At 37.6% G+C, this 16215-nt stretch overlaps 1 protein-coding gene across 1 annotated transcript in view; it reads left to right on the forward strand.

Moving 5' to 3' along the window:
- The window catches only part of B3GNTL1 (UDP-GlcNAc:betaGal beta-1,3-N-acetylglucosaminyltransferase like 1), a 114426-nt gene that overhangs the window by 13016 nt on the left and 85195 nt on the right, over positions 1–16215 (forward strand). Inside the window, exon 5 of the mRNA XM_054170983.1 lies at positions 3598–3663. Within this exon, the coding sequence (XP_054026958.1) occupies positions 3598–3663 (66 nt within the window). The remainder of the gene's footprint in view (positions 1–3597; positions 3664–16215) is intronic.

Consider the following 16215-nt stretch of genomic DNA (forward strand, 5'->3'; position numbering starts at 1 on the left):
TGTCTGTACTGACAGATCTTGTTCTGCTCAGGTGAATTCTGTGTGGCCTTTAGAGTGCAGGATTCTAAAGGGTTTGGTAAGTGTGGGGTTTCTTTAAGACCCCATCTTCTGGAAAATCACCTCCCATCAGGGTATTTGCTTTGGCAATGCTGTTGACAGGCCAGGTTTTGGAGGTCCCAGGCCTTTTACTTCCCTGCTTCAAGGAGCTGAACTGAACAATAGCAAAGAGAGATTTTTTTCGCTCTTGTCTGAGCAGGTGCAGGATAAATGAATGACCATTTGATGGACTGAAAGACTTTGGAGAAGCCATATTGTTTCTCAGTGAGTCAAACATTCCTCCTGGTGTTGCTACAGGTTGTATTTGGAAAAGCATGTGATTCTGAGTTGGTAATGTGAGCTTGAGAAAGCACTTCAGTACTGAACTGCAATTAGCGTGAACATGTCCTTGGTTTTAAAAAGTGGATGTGTTTTGTACAGTGAGTTGTATGCTTTGTTTTACTTTCTGAAGTGCAAAACCCCCCACTTTTAAGGGAAAATCGTGAAGTTATCACTGTGGAACTCAGTGTGCTGCAGACAGGATGGCTGAAGAGGCTTGTCATTTTAATTTACCCAAACTGATTAAAAAAGCATCCTGAAGCAACAGCTTCAAGTAATATTCTTAAGCTCAGTCTATTGATTGGGTTCTCCTTTTCTTCAGCTAATCATATGAGTAAAGTAAAACAAAACAATTAGCTTAGTATATACTGTCTGTGTTTTTATAAAGACTGGTGCCTCTGCTTGGAAGGAAAGCAACCTATCTGATAGTTGTGTAACTAGCTTTTCAGATTTATCAGCATCTGTCCATGGTGTGGAAGTTGAGAGGAGCAAGGCAGCTTTCTGCAGAAGGGCCACATTTGATAGAGGCAGCAGCCGTCAGAACGCGGGTCGGACTGAAAGGTGATGGAGATCACGGCCCCCCACTGGCAGAAACACATCTGGCTTGTTTAGAAATCCTTGCTGGCTTTTCATGGGAAATAAAGTCCTTTTCATTCTCCCATCTTTGAGCAAATTGTTTTCCTACTCAGAATGGATGCTGGAGAACAGGAAGCATGTTTGTAACCAGCAAAATTCCTATAAATTCTAAGTTATTTTGACTGGCTGAAATAGGCTTCTGTTTATGCTGCTTTATTTCTTGCTGTTTACCTGTTTGCTTGTATATAGATATTCAGATGACATTAGATCCAGCTGTTACCTGAGATTTTTCTTGATTTTTTCACTGTTTGGTGAGTTGTGTCACATGAAAATAGATTCAGATTCAGATACAGATTCTTTCATCCATTCCTTTCTTTCTCTTTCCGTGAACCTGGAAAGTATGGCAGAACTATATAGCAGTTCATCAAATGTGTTAAAACTAGTCATTAAAAAACCCCAGAAGACAGAATTATGTAACAAAACCCAACCAACCAAAAAAAAAAGTAGCTGAAAGGATAAGTTTTTTGAGTTTTCCAGCATTAGAGAACAAAAATGTGTTAATAAAAAAAGGCATTTTGAAGAATTTTTTGGTTATAGTGCCTCTGCTTTAGCTGGGTTTTACAGAATACTGATGATCTTGATGATAGCCTTAGACCCCAATCTGTAGCCTTGTTAGCTTTGCCAATAACATCAAAATGACACAGTGTTTTGTTAGGGGGAACTAGACCTTTCCTGTCAAGTTGTCAGCTTAGGAAAACATCACATTGACCTGTTTGGTGAGTGGAATATTTGAATTTGGCTTGAATGCTTTCCATGCTCATTTAACCTTTTTTTAAATCAAGTTCATTATTTGTCATCTTGGCAAATATATGAGCTCTGTGAAATTTATCTCTGTTGTGCAGGATCACAAACACTGGAATCTCTGAGCACAGGAGCATATGTTGTATTAGTAACATTGTTCTAAGCATTGAAATTCCTTGGTCATTGATGGATTTCTTCTACATTTTTTGATTTAGCAAGATGATGTCAAAGAGTCTTAAGAAATTAGCAAAGGAATGAACAAAGCTCAGTTAAAATAGATCTCTTTGTTTCTATTAAAACTAGGCTTTAATTTACAAAAATCAGCTCTGTATTTGGCATAAAGAAACATGATTACTGTTCTTCATATGGGAAATAAGGTAAAGTTTTTATGGGAACATTTTCTTCATACAATGCCTGAATTTTGGCACCTTGCGGATTAGGTGAATTGGATGGTAAATAACATCATTGTAGTTTTGAGGTAACTGAGGTACAGGGGTTGAACTATCAGGGTTTTATTTACATCTCTTATTCTTATTACTAAATGTGTCCTAAACACAGAATACAAAAAATTGCTTTTGACCATTCCTTCTTTCATAAATTTGCCTGTGATAAGGACCACTTTCATTGGTTTTATCTTTAACCTTGGATTATCTTAAATAGTTGAATCTACTTCTAATTTCTTTGTCATCCTTGTGTTGTTTTTGATAAAACCTTGATGTCACCTTTATATCAAAGTCATTCAGTCCTCTAATCTCTGGATATTTTGTGGTCATTGATTTGACTGAAAGTTTTAATGTGAAAGTTTTTTGGAAATTATTTTTTTTGCTGTAGTAGGAATCTCCTTAGAATGATTTTTAATTAGAGCAACTATTTAGAAGAATGGATGTAGAACAGGAATTCAGGGTTCCTTTGAACTACTTTTCCCTGATAAGGTAGGATCATTTGGAAATACTCTGAAGTAGGCTGTTTTAGCTTTAAACAGCAGCTAAAACTGAAATGATCCTTGGATAGGGAAGAAGTGTGGCACAAAATGGAAAACAAGACAGGTGGAAACTTCAGGAGACTAAATTTAGGGAAGAACATTTGTGCTACAGTTGGGCATTTTAGCAGACTATAAAACCATATCCTAGAAAGGATATAATATTGAACAGGGAATAATAGTATTTTGAAAAGACCATCTACCTGTTCAAGGAAGGACAGAAAAGTGTCTTAACTCTACATGGCAGCCAGAAAATTGATCTTTAGGCTACAGGTGAAAGACATATTAATATAATATTTAAAACTAGGTGGTGTTTTAAAGCCAGTATGAGTATGGGGTTTGTTTTGTGGTTTTGTTGGGGTTTTTTGTGGTTCCTCAGAATTTTATCATGTCACAACTTTTTTTTTGTGCTCATGAAATATGACATGGTAGATCTAGACACTAGAGGCTTTTCCTTTTCAATGAAACAAGACACAGCCAGACTACAAAGAGCATTTCCTCACATTGCTGGAATGTCTCAAATCTCCTGCTTTTAATTAAGTTTAGTTCCTTGTCCACACCTACTGCCAGTACAGTTGTTAGAGTTACTTAAGAGTTGGTGAATTTCTTTTAGAATATAAATTATGTGGGTGCCCAGAAGATACTTGTTGAGATAACAACACAGTTGTTGCCTAGTAGTTGTGATTAAGTCCAATGTGAACAGGATTGAGTTTAATCCACTAGAAGTGTAAAGTCCCTTAATGTTTGTTCCATTTGTATTTCTGACTGCAAGCCAGTAAAATGATGTTAATTTAGCAGCATATTCTAATGTGTGTCTGAGTACTGTACCCTTTTTCTGTTCAATAACAGTATGCCATTTATTCCAGGATGATGTGATGATGCCACAGCGGATTAGGCTGCAGCATGAAGCTGCCATTCAACGCCCAAACAGTGTGAGTACTTTCTTCTTGTATTTGTGTGTTTTTCTCTTACAGAGGGCCGGATACATCTTTAAAAGGATATGAAAATTTCACAGTAGGGCTGGTGGAGGCAAAGCAATAACCAGTGTATTCTTTTCCTTTATTTTTAGTCCTTGCACTGAATAGTAGCTTTGATTGAAATTCTTCCGGTTCTTAGTTTCTCTCTTCAGTAACCCAAATGTCATTATGACAGTAATACTGTTTTTCAAGTAAGTATACAGGTTTTGCTAATGTATGTCATGTAAAGGAGAATGCTGGTTTTGTGTAGTGTGAGAAGCTGCAGAGGACTGGCTACAGCTGTAGTTTATCTGTTCTTATTATTTAAGGTAGTGTGTACTGTGAGGGATGTGTGGGTTGGTATCATTGATAAACTGGCCTGCAGTTACACTGATGTTTCCCCTTGTGTCAGCCTACAAAAAAGAATAAAGAATGACGTTCTTTATTCTTTTGAAATAAACTCTCAAAAACATTCTGTGAGATATCTGTGTTATGATCTACATGATTTTGATTTTAGATAAATTTGTGTGATTAGAGCAAATGTCCTTTAGAGGGATATGTATATATGTACATACTCTACTTACCTGAAGATAATATAAATAATTTGTCCTGGCAATTTCTTTATCTGTCAATGTTATTGACATAGATACTCTTATATAAATTTGAAAACTGATTTTGCATTCTTACAAGAAAAGTTCAACAAAAATAGTCTTCTTATTGTAACTTCTCTGGCATTTGTGAGATTTATGTCAGTGTGCAAGAGGTTTCTGGAAAGGAAAGGCCAACTGACTTGGTCTGTCAAGAAGGTATTTCCTGCAGGTCTCAAAACGAAATGGACAGCTTCAGGATTGTCACTCTCTGGGAATTAAACATCTTTTGAACTTTTCTTCTGAAACACCTTGCTTCAAAGCAGAGATCATTGGGGTTGTTTCAGCTGAGGACTGTCTGCCAACAAGCTGAGGATGGTCTGCTAACAAGTTGGGGACTGTCTGCTGCTTAGTGGTGGGATGTGTACCTGCTCATCACACCACCTGTATTCGGTCTCATGAAATCTGATAATCCTTACAGTGTAATTTATCAAATTAGAATTTTAGTAGCACCTGAGCAGCAGTTAACCTAATTCATATGATGAGCATAATAAAATGATGCGTTGAAGGTTGTTTTTATTCTGATGTCCATCAGTTAATGTAATTCTGTAGTAAAATGCACCAAACAAACAAACAAGCCCAAAACCAAAACAAAACTAGAAAGGCAAGTTGATCCATTGAGCTTTCTTCTGAAAAGCAGTGTTGATAGCTATTACATTTGTCACTTATATGACTTCTTTATTCAGATATTAAGACTTAAAAAAAAATATAAATAATTTCAACTAAACAATTTGTAGTCTGCTAGAAAACACTTAAACTGATTTGTTTATATTCTGTTCTACTTTAGTGCCTAACAGTTTGAACTATTTAAGTGAAAAATCAAATGACTAATACTGAGTGCCTGAACAGACTGAAGGATGTGTCTTTATGATATAGTCTAAGCAAAACACAAACATGTGTTCCTGTTTTTGTGTGGTACTTGAGATGGGTTGATGTTGACTGGACACCAACTTACTCTATCAGTTCCTCTTCTCAGAAGAGTGGGACAGGGGGAGAGGGAAATAAGATGGAAAACACTGGTGGGTGAAACTAAAGGCAGTTTAATAAAAGCAAAAGTGAATGGTGGGCCTGGAAGCAAAGGAAAACAAAAGATTCATTCTCTGCTTCCCACCAGCAGGCGATGTCCAGACACTTCCTGGGAAGTAGGGCTTCAGTACACCTACTCATTGCTCTGGAAGACTAACTTTGTAATAATGAATGCCCTCCCTCCCCGCCCTTTACTTTCTTTCAGCTTCTGTTGCTGAGCATGTCATACTGTAGTAATATCCCTTTGGTCAGTTGTGGTCAGCTCTCCTACTCTGTCCCTTCCCAAGATCTTGTCTACCCCCATCTGCTGGCACAGGGATACTGGTGAGAGATCCCTCCTCAGCAGTAGCCAAAACACTGCTGTGCTATCAACACCTTTCTAGCCACCAATACTCAGCACAACACTGTGAGGGCTCTCTAGGGAAAATTAACTCAGACCAAATACACTACTGCTGACCTCACAGCTTTTTGGCAGTGACCTTAGTTTTCTTGTTTTTTCTTTAGACCTCTACTGGGTTTTATTTTCTATTAGTTCTTGTCTTTTAGGTGTAAGGATTTTCCTTGTTCTTGAACCCTATGAAGGCAAAAATGCATCTGTGTTTGAATGGAATGGAAGTTGGTTTTACATTTTACAAGTATAGAAAATGTTTGTAATGCCTATGTGAAGTATACTTTCTAGGTTGATGTTGTATTACACAGAACTCCAATTCAACGCCCTGAAAGAAGAAAGGGGAACATATCCATCTGTTCAGTTTGGTCCACAGCTCCCCAGTAGTTCTGGCACACACCGGAGTTACTTAAAGAACAAACAAATTGACCTTCTGGCCACAAATCTACTAACCAATGTCAGGGTGGACTGCTGCTCTTAAAAGAATGGTCTCTACTGTCCTCAGAATAATTATGCCATTGAATTTTCTAGCCTTGGAAGATGGTTGGGGATATTTGAATGAAGTTCTGTTCTGTGTTTGAAGTTCTGACCCTAGCGTCAGTCAAGCCAGAGTAGGTGGAGGGGGTTGGAAAAAGAAAAAAAAGCAAAAAAAAAAAAAAAAAAAAAAAAAAAAAAAAAAAAAAAGCAAAAAAAAAGCAGAAGCTTGAGAAATGCCAGTGAGGCAGTGAGCTTTTTTGGTTTGTTCCTGAAATTCTAATTTGCAGACTTGGACTTTCCATTGTTTTGCAACTTCTTCTGACCTGGATTTTTGACTTTATGTAGTCTCAGTGTACCATCAGAAATTGCGTTCCTGATCCTGGCCTTGCTGGTTCTTACTGAGAGTCAGATTTAAAGGCTGGTATTCCCAGTGGGCAATAGTATTGGAGGCTTCACTCTACTGTCATCACTACTATAGATTTACAGATAAGAAATGTTTCCAAAACATTCCACTGGGAGAGCTCTTCTTTCAGATCCTAGTGAATCCCTGAGGTTCTTCCTCTTTCATGTTACTCTTAAATATTGCTCTTCTCTGACTTAAAGCCTGGTCACTAAACACCAGAACCAAAGACAGCATATGCCTTTAGAATGACTCCCCAACTAGTTGTTCTACAAAGAAACTGGTGTGTCTTATCTCTGATACAGCAGGAGGTTTGCTCATGGGTTCAGGTACTGGAATATGGCTGGGGTAACACTGTAGCTTCCTGGAGCTTTACTAGTCTAATTTCCTGTGTTGTAGTCTACTTAATCATGTTTTAAAGAGCAAGAGCAAATGAATTTCTACTCTGTTGAGCTGTTGTTCTCTGGAAGACTTTAAAAAAATATCTCATAGGATGCAGTTGTTCTGTTATTGGTAACATTTAGAGTGGAGAGTTTTGGATCTCAAGAGACAAATTACTAATACATTGTGTTTTTATTAAATGCAGCTCTCTAGGCCCACTGCCATCTTGTCCTCTGGTGAATATTTTACATTATCTGCAAGTCCTGTTGACAACAATTCTATAAATAGGACACTCAGAAGACACAAGCTGTAAAGACTTTGCTTATTTATATTAGAAGTTATTAGGCTCTGCTAGCACTATATGAAAACCTGCTTTGAGTAGTTTGAACGCTTAGGGACATTGTACTGTCTGCTGATAGTAGAATAGCTACCAACCTTTTGGCACTGATTGTCCAGTGCACATGTGTGCGTATGCTGCGTACAAGCCAGCAATGCTTCCAATTGCTTGTGCTCTAATCAGATAAGGAATGCTTTTGTTACTAGAGAATGAACAACTGTTACTAAAATGTCTCGCTCTAGTTTTTGTTTACCCGAGAAGCAGCATCTCTCCCATTTATCCCAGGGTAAGGCAGGAGTTGCTTATTGACCAACCACAAATTGTGGATGCTTTGCTGGCAGTTAATGAGTGGGAAGAGTCAAGATCATGTTTCCCTTAATTCTGAAAAAAAATCAGGCCTTCATAGCTTGTTTTACTTATATTTGTCTTCTTCTGGAGGAGTTCCAACTTTGTGTACATACTAGTGTTCTGTTGAACTTCTGGGTTTGGATTAGCCCAGGAAATTATTTCCCAAACCACACACACACAATGCAGTCTTTCATGCTTTTGTCCCACATTTATCCTGTTATTTTGTTTGAGCAGAGTGGTACCATTTAGGAACTCCAACAGCCTTTTGTTTCAGTGAGAGAGGAGATTGTTAGCATTATCTACTCCCAGGTTGTCTTGCTGGGTGCTCTCATCAGAACTTACTCTCACCAGGACTTTCTATGGTGAGGTGAAATTGCTGGATGTAGTGTGAGTAGGCTCTTGGAGACCTCTAGCAGCATTAAAGAGCTTCTCTGGATTGTACACACACTTTGGCACACTTTGCCAAGCCACTGTGCTGTTATGGAAGCTTTCAAGAATAGAGCAGTATTTGGAATAGTATTTCAGTTTTATTTTTTCATAAGGATTCCAGATACTGGAAGGAGAAAAGAAGGGTGCTAAAATGAGATGTACTATTCATGCTGAAAACCCACTGACTTTCTCATCTGTCTTAGAACCATACTGAATATCTGTGGACTCAATATTGTCTGCTGGGCATGGTGTTACTTTATTCTTCCTCTCACCACTATTTGAGTATATGTGGGCCCCTACAACATGACTGTGCACATGTAGCTTCAAATTTTTATATCTCCTTCTTTCTGTAGAACTGCATGTAAAATAGCTAAGTTCTTCCTCACTCTCTCCCACATGTTCCAAATAGCTGGAATCAAAATGTGGGCAATGCAAATAAAGAACATAGTTTCCTTTTGTTTTCACTGGCTGGATAAGAGGTAAACCTGCATCAGTGTCGGAAGGAACGCCTTTCTTTTTTGTTGTAAAATTACTAGCCTTTTTCTGAAGCATGTAGGATACTTTTGCATGTGAGAGGACACTGAGTGTAACCATTTAAATTTCTTCAGTGAGGAATTCTCACTGGTTTGCATCTCTAAAGCAAATTTCTGGCATTTCTGTAGCTTGGATTTAGATCAAGAGCTGCAGCGCCTAAGGCCATTTAAACCTATTGCCTTATCTGAAGGTTTTAACCAACTGCCTAAATTCTGCATATCTTTGAAGGTTAATGTGACTCTAGGATAGTTGATTGGATTGAGTGAACTTGGAATAAGGCATGGCACCGCTGGTTCACAGACCTGTTCATCTGCCCCAGGGAAGCTGTAAACAAATATTGCACAATCAGCAAATGAATAGGAGAAAGGAACAATTGAATGAGCTTGAGCCTTTCTTTAAGGCACAACGCTAGACCAAAAGCATTCTGGGTCTCTCCCCTACCTTCACGGAAAGTTGATTAGAAATTAAATTGGTGTTTTGTTGGTTTTGGTTGTTCTGTTTGCTTCTGTTTATTTATTTATTTATTTAAGGTTTGGACACATTTCATTTCTTGATTTTGAAAGTTGTAGTCTAGTAGACAAGTTTTGTGTATTATCGCTGTACCCTGTGCCATTCTACTTGCCTAGACTGTTAAACATTTATGTTGCATGCTGGGAAGACATCATTTGCTTTACGATTATTGAGCACTATTTTGAGTCATTTCACTTTCTCTTTTTTTGTGGCGAAAATATCAGGTCTTTGAGCTTCCACCTTAGCTGTTTAAATCAGTACCTGAAATAGCATGTAAAGATTTTAGCAGCAACAGAAAGAATACACAATAAAATGAGTAGGTCCTCTCTTGCAGGTCTAATTGAAACAAAATTTCAGTGGTATATGAAGCAGATATTCATGTAGAATGGAACTTTTAAGATCAGCATTCCAAGCATTTTTATGGCTGTCATGATAACGAGATCTGATTAGTTTTCAAAACACCTGAAGATTGACAATGTTTCAACCACTTTCACATTGGCAAGAGGCAGGGTTTTATACGAGTTAATCCATGAGAGCACTTCTGTGGGAATGGTTTAACAGCTGTTGAGCTTTGTTTTGTTCCGAGTGTGAAAAGATTAATAGACCTTCTTATATCATCTGTCAGTAAGTTCCATATTTTGGATCTGGCTCTTGCCCTTGGCAGGAGGGAGGTAATTCTAGGTAGCCTGGACCAGTTTTCATATGCTATCCTGCATATCAGAGCAGCTCTTTAAGTCAGAGCGTGCACTGGTTGTTTTGTATACAGAAAGAGCACTGTGTGTAAATAGTGTGTTCTAAGTAATTTGTTTTGCTGAGTAGTTAAGACATTGCATACACAACTAGCAGAAAAAACATCTAGACAACTGTTTCCTTCTCCTATCAGGTATGTAACTGAATATGTAGAAACTCTTGTGATAGAGTTCCAGTGCAGCATCACTCACTGGAACACTGGATCATACAACAGAACCTTTCAGTGCAGCATTTACTGAGCAGCTGTGCCATAATATATCACATTAATGTGGGGCTTTTATTCCTGCTGGAATAAAGGCAGAAGATTGTTTTATCAGTCTTGTTCCAGGCCAGGCTCTTTTGTGAGGAAAGGGAGCACGAGATAGTGAATAAAAATTGGAAGAAAAAGAGGGGGGCCACTTTATACATTGGCAGTCAACAGTAGCAGTTTGAGAATATTGGCAATCCTCAGTGCATAGTGATTTTTGCATTCCACATTCCAAGGGAGTTTGGTCACCTCTGAAAGATCTTAAAGCCTTTTGTCTGCTCTGTCTTCTTATTAGTCTAATATTAGGGTAGTCCTGAAAATAATAGATTACCTTTCAGACTGCATACTGTGCTTCCTCTTGTGTGCTTTCTCTTGGGGGTCAAAATTGTTATTATACAGTCTAGTCATTACATTGCACTTGGACTTTATCTGATGAACAAAGCATCCTTGTTTGTATGGCTAGAGTCAGCAAAACTGAGACAGTACATGTTTCCTGCACCTATGTCTTGTTCCTAAAATAGTCCTTTATTACATAGTACTACTTGGAATTCAGCATCTCTAAAACATGTATGGATTGTCACATAACTGTTCCTGGTACTTTAAAATTTTTTTTCTTTAACTGGATACCATACAAAGGAAGTTTGTTAGATATTTTGCTGTTCTAGTGGAGTTACAAGTCTTTAGGATGTTCATTAAGAGATGACCTGAGGTCTAAAGGTGTTCATGAACTATTCAGCATAGTTGGATCACAGTATGATGTTACACAGTGAAAAAATATGTGCTTTATTAGGAGTACATCTTCATGGTGGGGGGGTTAGCAGGCAGAAGCTTGCTCCATCTGAAAACTGTAGCTGTGATTAGAGCAGTGCTGAGCCCTAGCTGGTATTTCCTGCCTTACAACAGCAGTAGCAGGGCTCGGATCTGCTCTCACAACAATTTCACAGCTTCTGGAACATGGGCAGACTGAAGTTATGTCTGCCTATAAGAGACTCTCAGGAGCATTAGATCAGATCTTGTTTAATTCAAGTAGTGTGATGCAATGGACAAGAACTTCATTTAGGGATGAAAAAAAGGAAATTTTCCTCCAGAGTGGCTTCGCTATTCTTCATCTGCTATTTCAAGGAAGTGGTCAACTACATTGTTTTGTGGTCTGAACCTTTATTCTTGAGGGATTTTATTACCTTTTCTCTACTTAAATTGGACAGTGTTTTAGTCTGGAATGTGAAAGTAGGTAAGTAGTATCTTGTTTGTAATTTTGCAGGTGTGAAAAGATAATAAGCATATGGAAGCTTTACTAGGCTATCATTAAATGTAACTACATAATGTTGAAACATTACCTATTCAGTGTGATAGGTAAGTCACTTCGTTTCAATTCTGTCCTTCCTGGGTGCCACAAGTTAATGGCTGTTGGTCATCTCTCCATCTGTATTCTGCTGAGCTCCAGGTTTTATCAGTCTCTCTTTTAGTGTTTTGTCTCTAGTTGTTGCATATAGCTTATAGATTTTTATTTGATAAATGCTTTTATTTTGGACAAAAAGTTGATTGAAATCTTCATTGTGTAGAACTTAAGTAATCTTTGTTTCTCCTTGGTTAATTTGCATCAGCTTTCCATCTCCCTTACTCAGCACGTCTGAGACAGATCAATGTGTGTTGCCCAGGCACGTCCTAGCAGGCAATGCGTGAACAGTTTAGCTTTAATATAAGCAATAAGTCATGTAACAGCTACTGAAGAGAAACTAATTGGATACTGGGGTAGATGAATAGTTCAAATTTGCTTGCTTACCCCTGTCAGTAGGAATTTACTCCACTGAATGGACCAATTATCTCAGGATGTTCTAGTCTATCTTTGGTATGGACAGAGGAAAAGGAGATTACATTCCTAAGGTGATCACCTATGATTATTGAGTGTCCAAAGTCAGTTTATTTTTCAATGTTAGGAGAAAAATATGTCCAAAGACATATTTTCTTGAACTGCTCTGGTCATTAGAACTTGAATACTTTATACTCAGTCTCCATATACTGCATACTATGAAGGAATGGCAACTCTTCCACATTTTTCTCCAGCCTATGGAAAAAGTAACTGTAATTTTTTTGATGTTGAGAAGTTGTCATAAGAGGTTTTCAAAAGTTATTTATAATGCTTCAATAATCTTTTGGTATGGAGGGTAGAAACCAAAGCAGCAGTTATGTTAAGGTTTTGTTCTGAAGTAGTGACAGAGAAGTATATTTAAAGGAGAGAACATGATTCCTTTTCTTTTTCTGCATTGAAGAATATGAAAACTCTTTGACAATGTAAGAGTATTATTCTTACAGTGGTTCTCCTTAATTGGGCCTTTCCATGTACAGCATCCACATCTGCTGGAATTCAACTGTGTCTTTGCTTTTTATTAGGCAGCTTCCTTAAAGATTCTTTTAAATTTGCTATTTCTGAAAAACCACAATGCATTTTCAAAGTCACAATGTCAGTCTAAGTCTGTTGTGCATTTAATCAAATATTGTAAATGAGAAACATCCCAACTTACACACCACTTTGTAATTAAACTTGTGTTTAATAAACCTCCACATGCCAATAACCCCATCAAATGATTGTGATTACTAGAGTTTTATATTCATAAATGGCTGACTGTAGTGCAGACTTTCAGCATATTTAATTTCTTAAATTATATCTGCAGTATAAAATGTTTGAAAACTGAGATCCTTTCCTCTTTGTGTTGATATTTTGCTGTGGTGATAACTATTATGAATCCAGTCATACTTGCAGAGTTACAGACCCAAGATAAATTGCTTTTAAAACAGAAAGAGCACAAGCATATTGTTTATTTTTTACTGTTTTGAAGCTTTATGCAAAGGTCTGGGTTTGTAAGCATCTTGACAGGATCCAAGGAGTTTACTTAATCTGCATCAAATTCAGACTGCATGTGTACTACCCTTAATACAGAGATTGAGTCCTTAGATATTCTTTATCCCAGGATTGCAGATTTTCACTGAGGGCTTCTGGGGCCTTGTGCTTTTTCCTACCTCACCCAGTTATGAAAATGTTTGGTCTTATTCACCTTCAAAAAGGACTTCTGAAACTCATTTAATTTGCTGCTATATCTGCAGATTTGCTGTAGTATCCCTTCAGTGATGCTTACTTGAAGTTTTTGTGGAGATGTCACGTTCATACCTCATGATTTTGTTTGCATGACAACATCAGTTTTAAATGCATGTGGTGTGATGCTCAGCTGTGCTCATTCAGATTACACCACCCCAACTTCTTGTTTTTAATTACTCCTTTTTTCTAGTGTACTGAAAATAAACATGCAACATCCTATTGTGGACTTTGGACTTGAACTGGTTCCAAGTAGAGTGTTTAACAGGGGTTCTTAAAAATGGGTTGCTACAAGATAAGAACATCTGTGGAAATGGATATTCATCTGACCTCAAGGAGTCCCTGGGGAGTCAGCACTATCAACGTATTTTATAATTTTTAAAACATGTTTTAAATACACTAGGGTGTGTTTTGTATCTTTACACCTAATGCAAATTACGTCACAGGTGTCATGTGTTTTGAAGTAACTGTTTCCTCCATTGGAAATGGAGGGGAGAGGAAATATGTTTTCACACTCTTGTCAAGTTTTCATCTGAACATAAGGATCTCTTTCCAGCATCGCATCAAGTGAGGGGGAATGTGTGGAAATTACTACAATACAAATAATAAAAGTAAGGTTGGAGACAGTACGGGTGCCATCTAGTTTTCCTCTGTACTTGAAGATATAGGAATGATTAACCAAAGCTGTTCTTAAATGTTCAAGATAAGATAAATGTCTCATATTAGCTTTTTGAGTTTAGGAAATTTCCCTCTGTGGGCATTCATAAACAGGCACATTGGGGAAAAAGGTGGTGTGCACCAGAGGTATTCCCCTCATGCATTGCTTGCTAATCCAATAGTCTTTCTTTTCATAGAACATGATTTAGGATCAGATATTGTGATACTTCTAATTAAAGCTTCTCTAGGTAGCTGATTGCATTATCTTCTAGGAGGTATACTTCATTCAGTCATATTTTTAACATGAAACTCAGAACTGCACACTCTCAGTGTGTAGAAATTTTTGTACTTTATATGACCTTTGAAAGCTGCATTTCATTTAATATCCTTGAGGAAAGCAGGGTTTTTTTGAACAGGAAAGATCGGGATTTTTCCTTGCTAAAAATGTATAATTTTCCAATACCTGCTTCAATATCATTATTTGTTGGTAAATTAAAAAAACCCCAACAACATATAAACCAAAGTTCCTCAAATGAAGACATGTTTTACAAAGAACTCGTATATATATACACCCAGCACCTACTACCTTACAGAGGGTTTATGCTTTTGCCTCTCTTGATTAATTTCCTTTATAAAACTAGGAAAAATATGGGATAAAATTGAAAACAATTTTTTCATCCATATTTCCTCTTTGGTACAACAAGAGGCTTCTGACACATGAGCTGTCTCCTGAATAAGAAAAATTCCTTTTGCTAGAGGAAGTTGTAGTGATTTAAAAATAACTAAATAAAAAAATGCAACATCTGCAGAAAGTGTTTTGGTTTTAATTACTGTCAACTCATTTAATCTTTGCTTCCTCTCACCCACTTCCTTTTCCATGTACAACGGAAAGCACAGAAACATAAAATGATGAAAATAAGATCCATCTCTACCTGAATATTGCTTTTTAAGACAAACTCTAGCTAAAAGTCGAACCAAATCATGGCTTGTAGGCAGATGACTGATGTTCCTGCCTGGTATAGAATGCTGATTTCTGTAAATATCAGGTACATAACTGAAATACTCTTGTATTTTAGTGGAACAGTTTTGTAACTCACAGAACAGTGACTGTATGTGCTCATAGTACAGTTTTGTAACGTGTAATCCTGCCTACTTCCTCTGAATGTGACTGTATCTTGGTACATTGTATTGATCAGCAAGTTGTTTCTTACATAGAATTGTACAATTATAGAATGGTTTGGGTTGGAAGGGATCTCCAGAGGTCATCTAGTCCAACCCCCCTGCAGTCAGCAGGGACATCTTCTATTATATCAGGTTGCCCAGAGGCCTGTCAAATCTTGCCTTGAATATCTCCAAGGATGGGGACTCAACTACCTCCCTGAGCAACCTGCTCCAGTGTTCCACCACCCTCATGATAAAGAATTTCCTCCTATCGTCCACATGGCTAACCAGGTGTTCTGTGACCATTTCATGAGGAAACTCATTATTCTAGTTTTACATTGTTATTTTTACTGTTTTAATTGTATTATAGTGTAGTATTTTTATAGTGCTCAAGCTCCTGAAAATGTTTTAGATATAGCACCATGAAGTAAATATGCATGACTTTAATTCTGATAATCTTATTTAGATAAGGTTAACTCCACTCCTAATCATGTGAAATGGCAGAATTCTTAGAGAAGTTGTTCAGGTGCCTAAACATAGACATGTGATACTATTTGGGCACTTTAGGCTGAGGTCATCTAGACTCCTTAAGTGAAGTAGAGGCCAGGCAGGATCACAGGGCCATAAGCTAGTTGATTGTATTGAACCACAGGGGAGCTGGAGGAAGCTGTTGGTACTCTAATTCTAATTTGGATTGGGTGGGTGACTGGTTACATGAACTGTGCTTTACTGAAGCTGCATCAGAGGCTCAGGTTGAATTACTCTTACATTGATGATATTTATCTTGCATCTGTTAAGTCAGGAATCCCAGCCATAAGTCAGAGTCCCATTGGCAGAGGAGCGGTACAGCTAAAGAGCAGAAAAGAAATAAATTGGATTGCACAGCAACAATGTTAAAATTTGTCTGTAAAGCATCTCTTAGCATGATGGTAAAAGCCATCTTGAGTGGTGTTGGTTCTGAAAATGCAAAGAAAGCAGGAAGTCTGTGCTGTGCAAAACATTTCACTGTTCTCTTAGGGGAGAGGGAAGTGTGAACATTTCACTTCTTACAAAATGTTAACTTTGTTATGCTTTCGTAGTTATTTTCCTGCTGTGTTGCAAGATCATAATGTCACTGTTCTCAGTAACAAGCATTTGTGTGTTAA

This window comes from Dryobates pubescens, chromosome 20 (assembly GCF_014839835.1).
Source record: "Dryobates pubescens isolate bDryPub1 chromosome 20, bDryPub1.pri, whole genome shotgun sequence".
NCBI lineage: Eukaryota > Metazoa > Chordata > Aves > Piciformes > Picidae > Dryobates > Dryobates pubescens.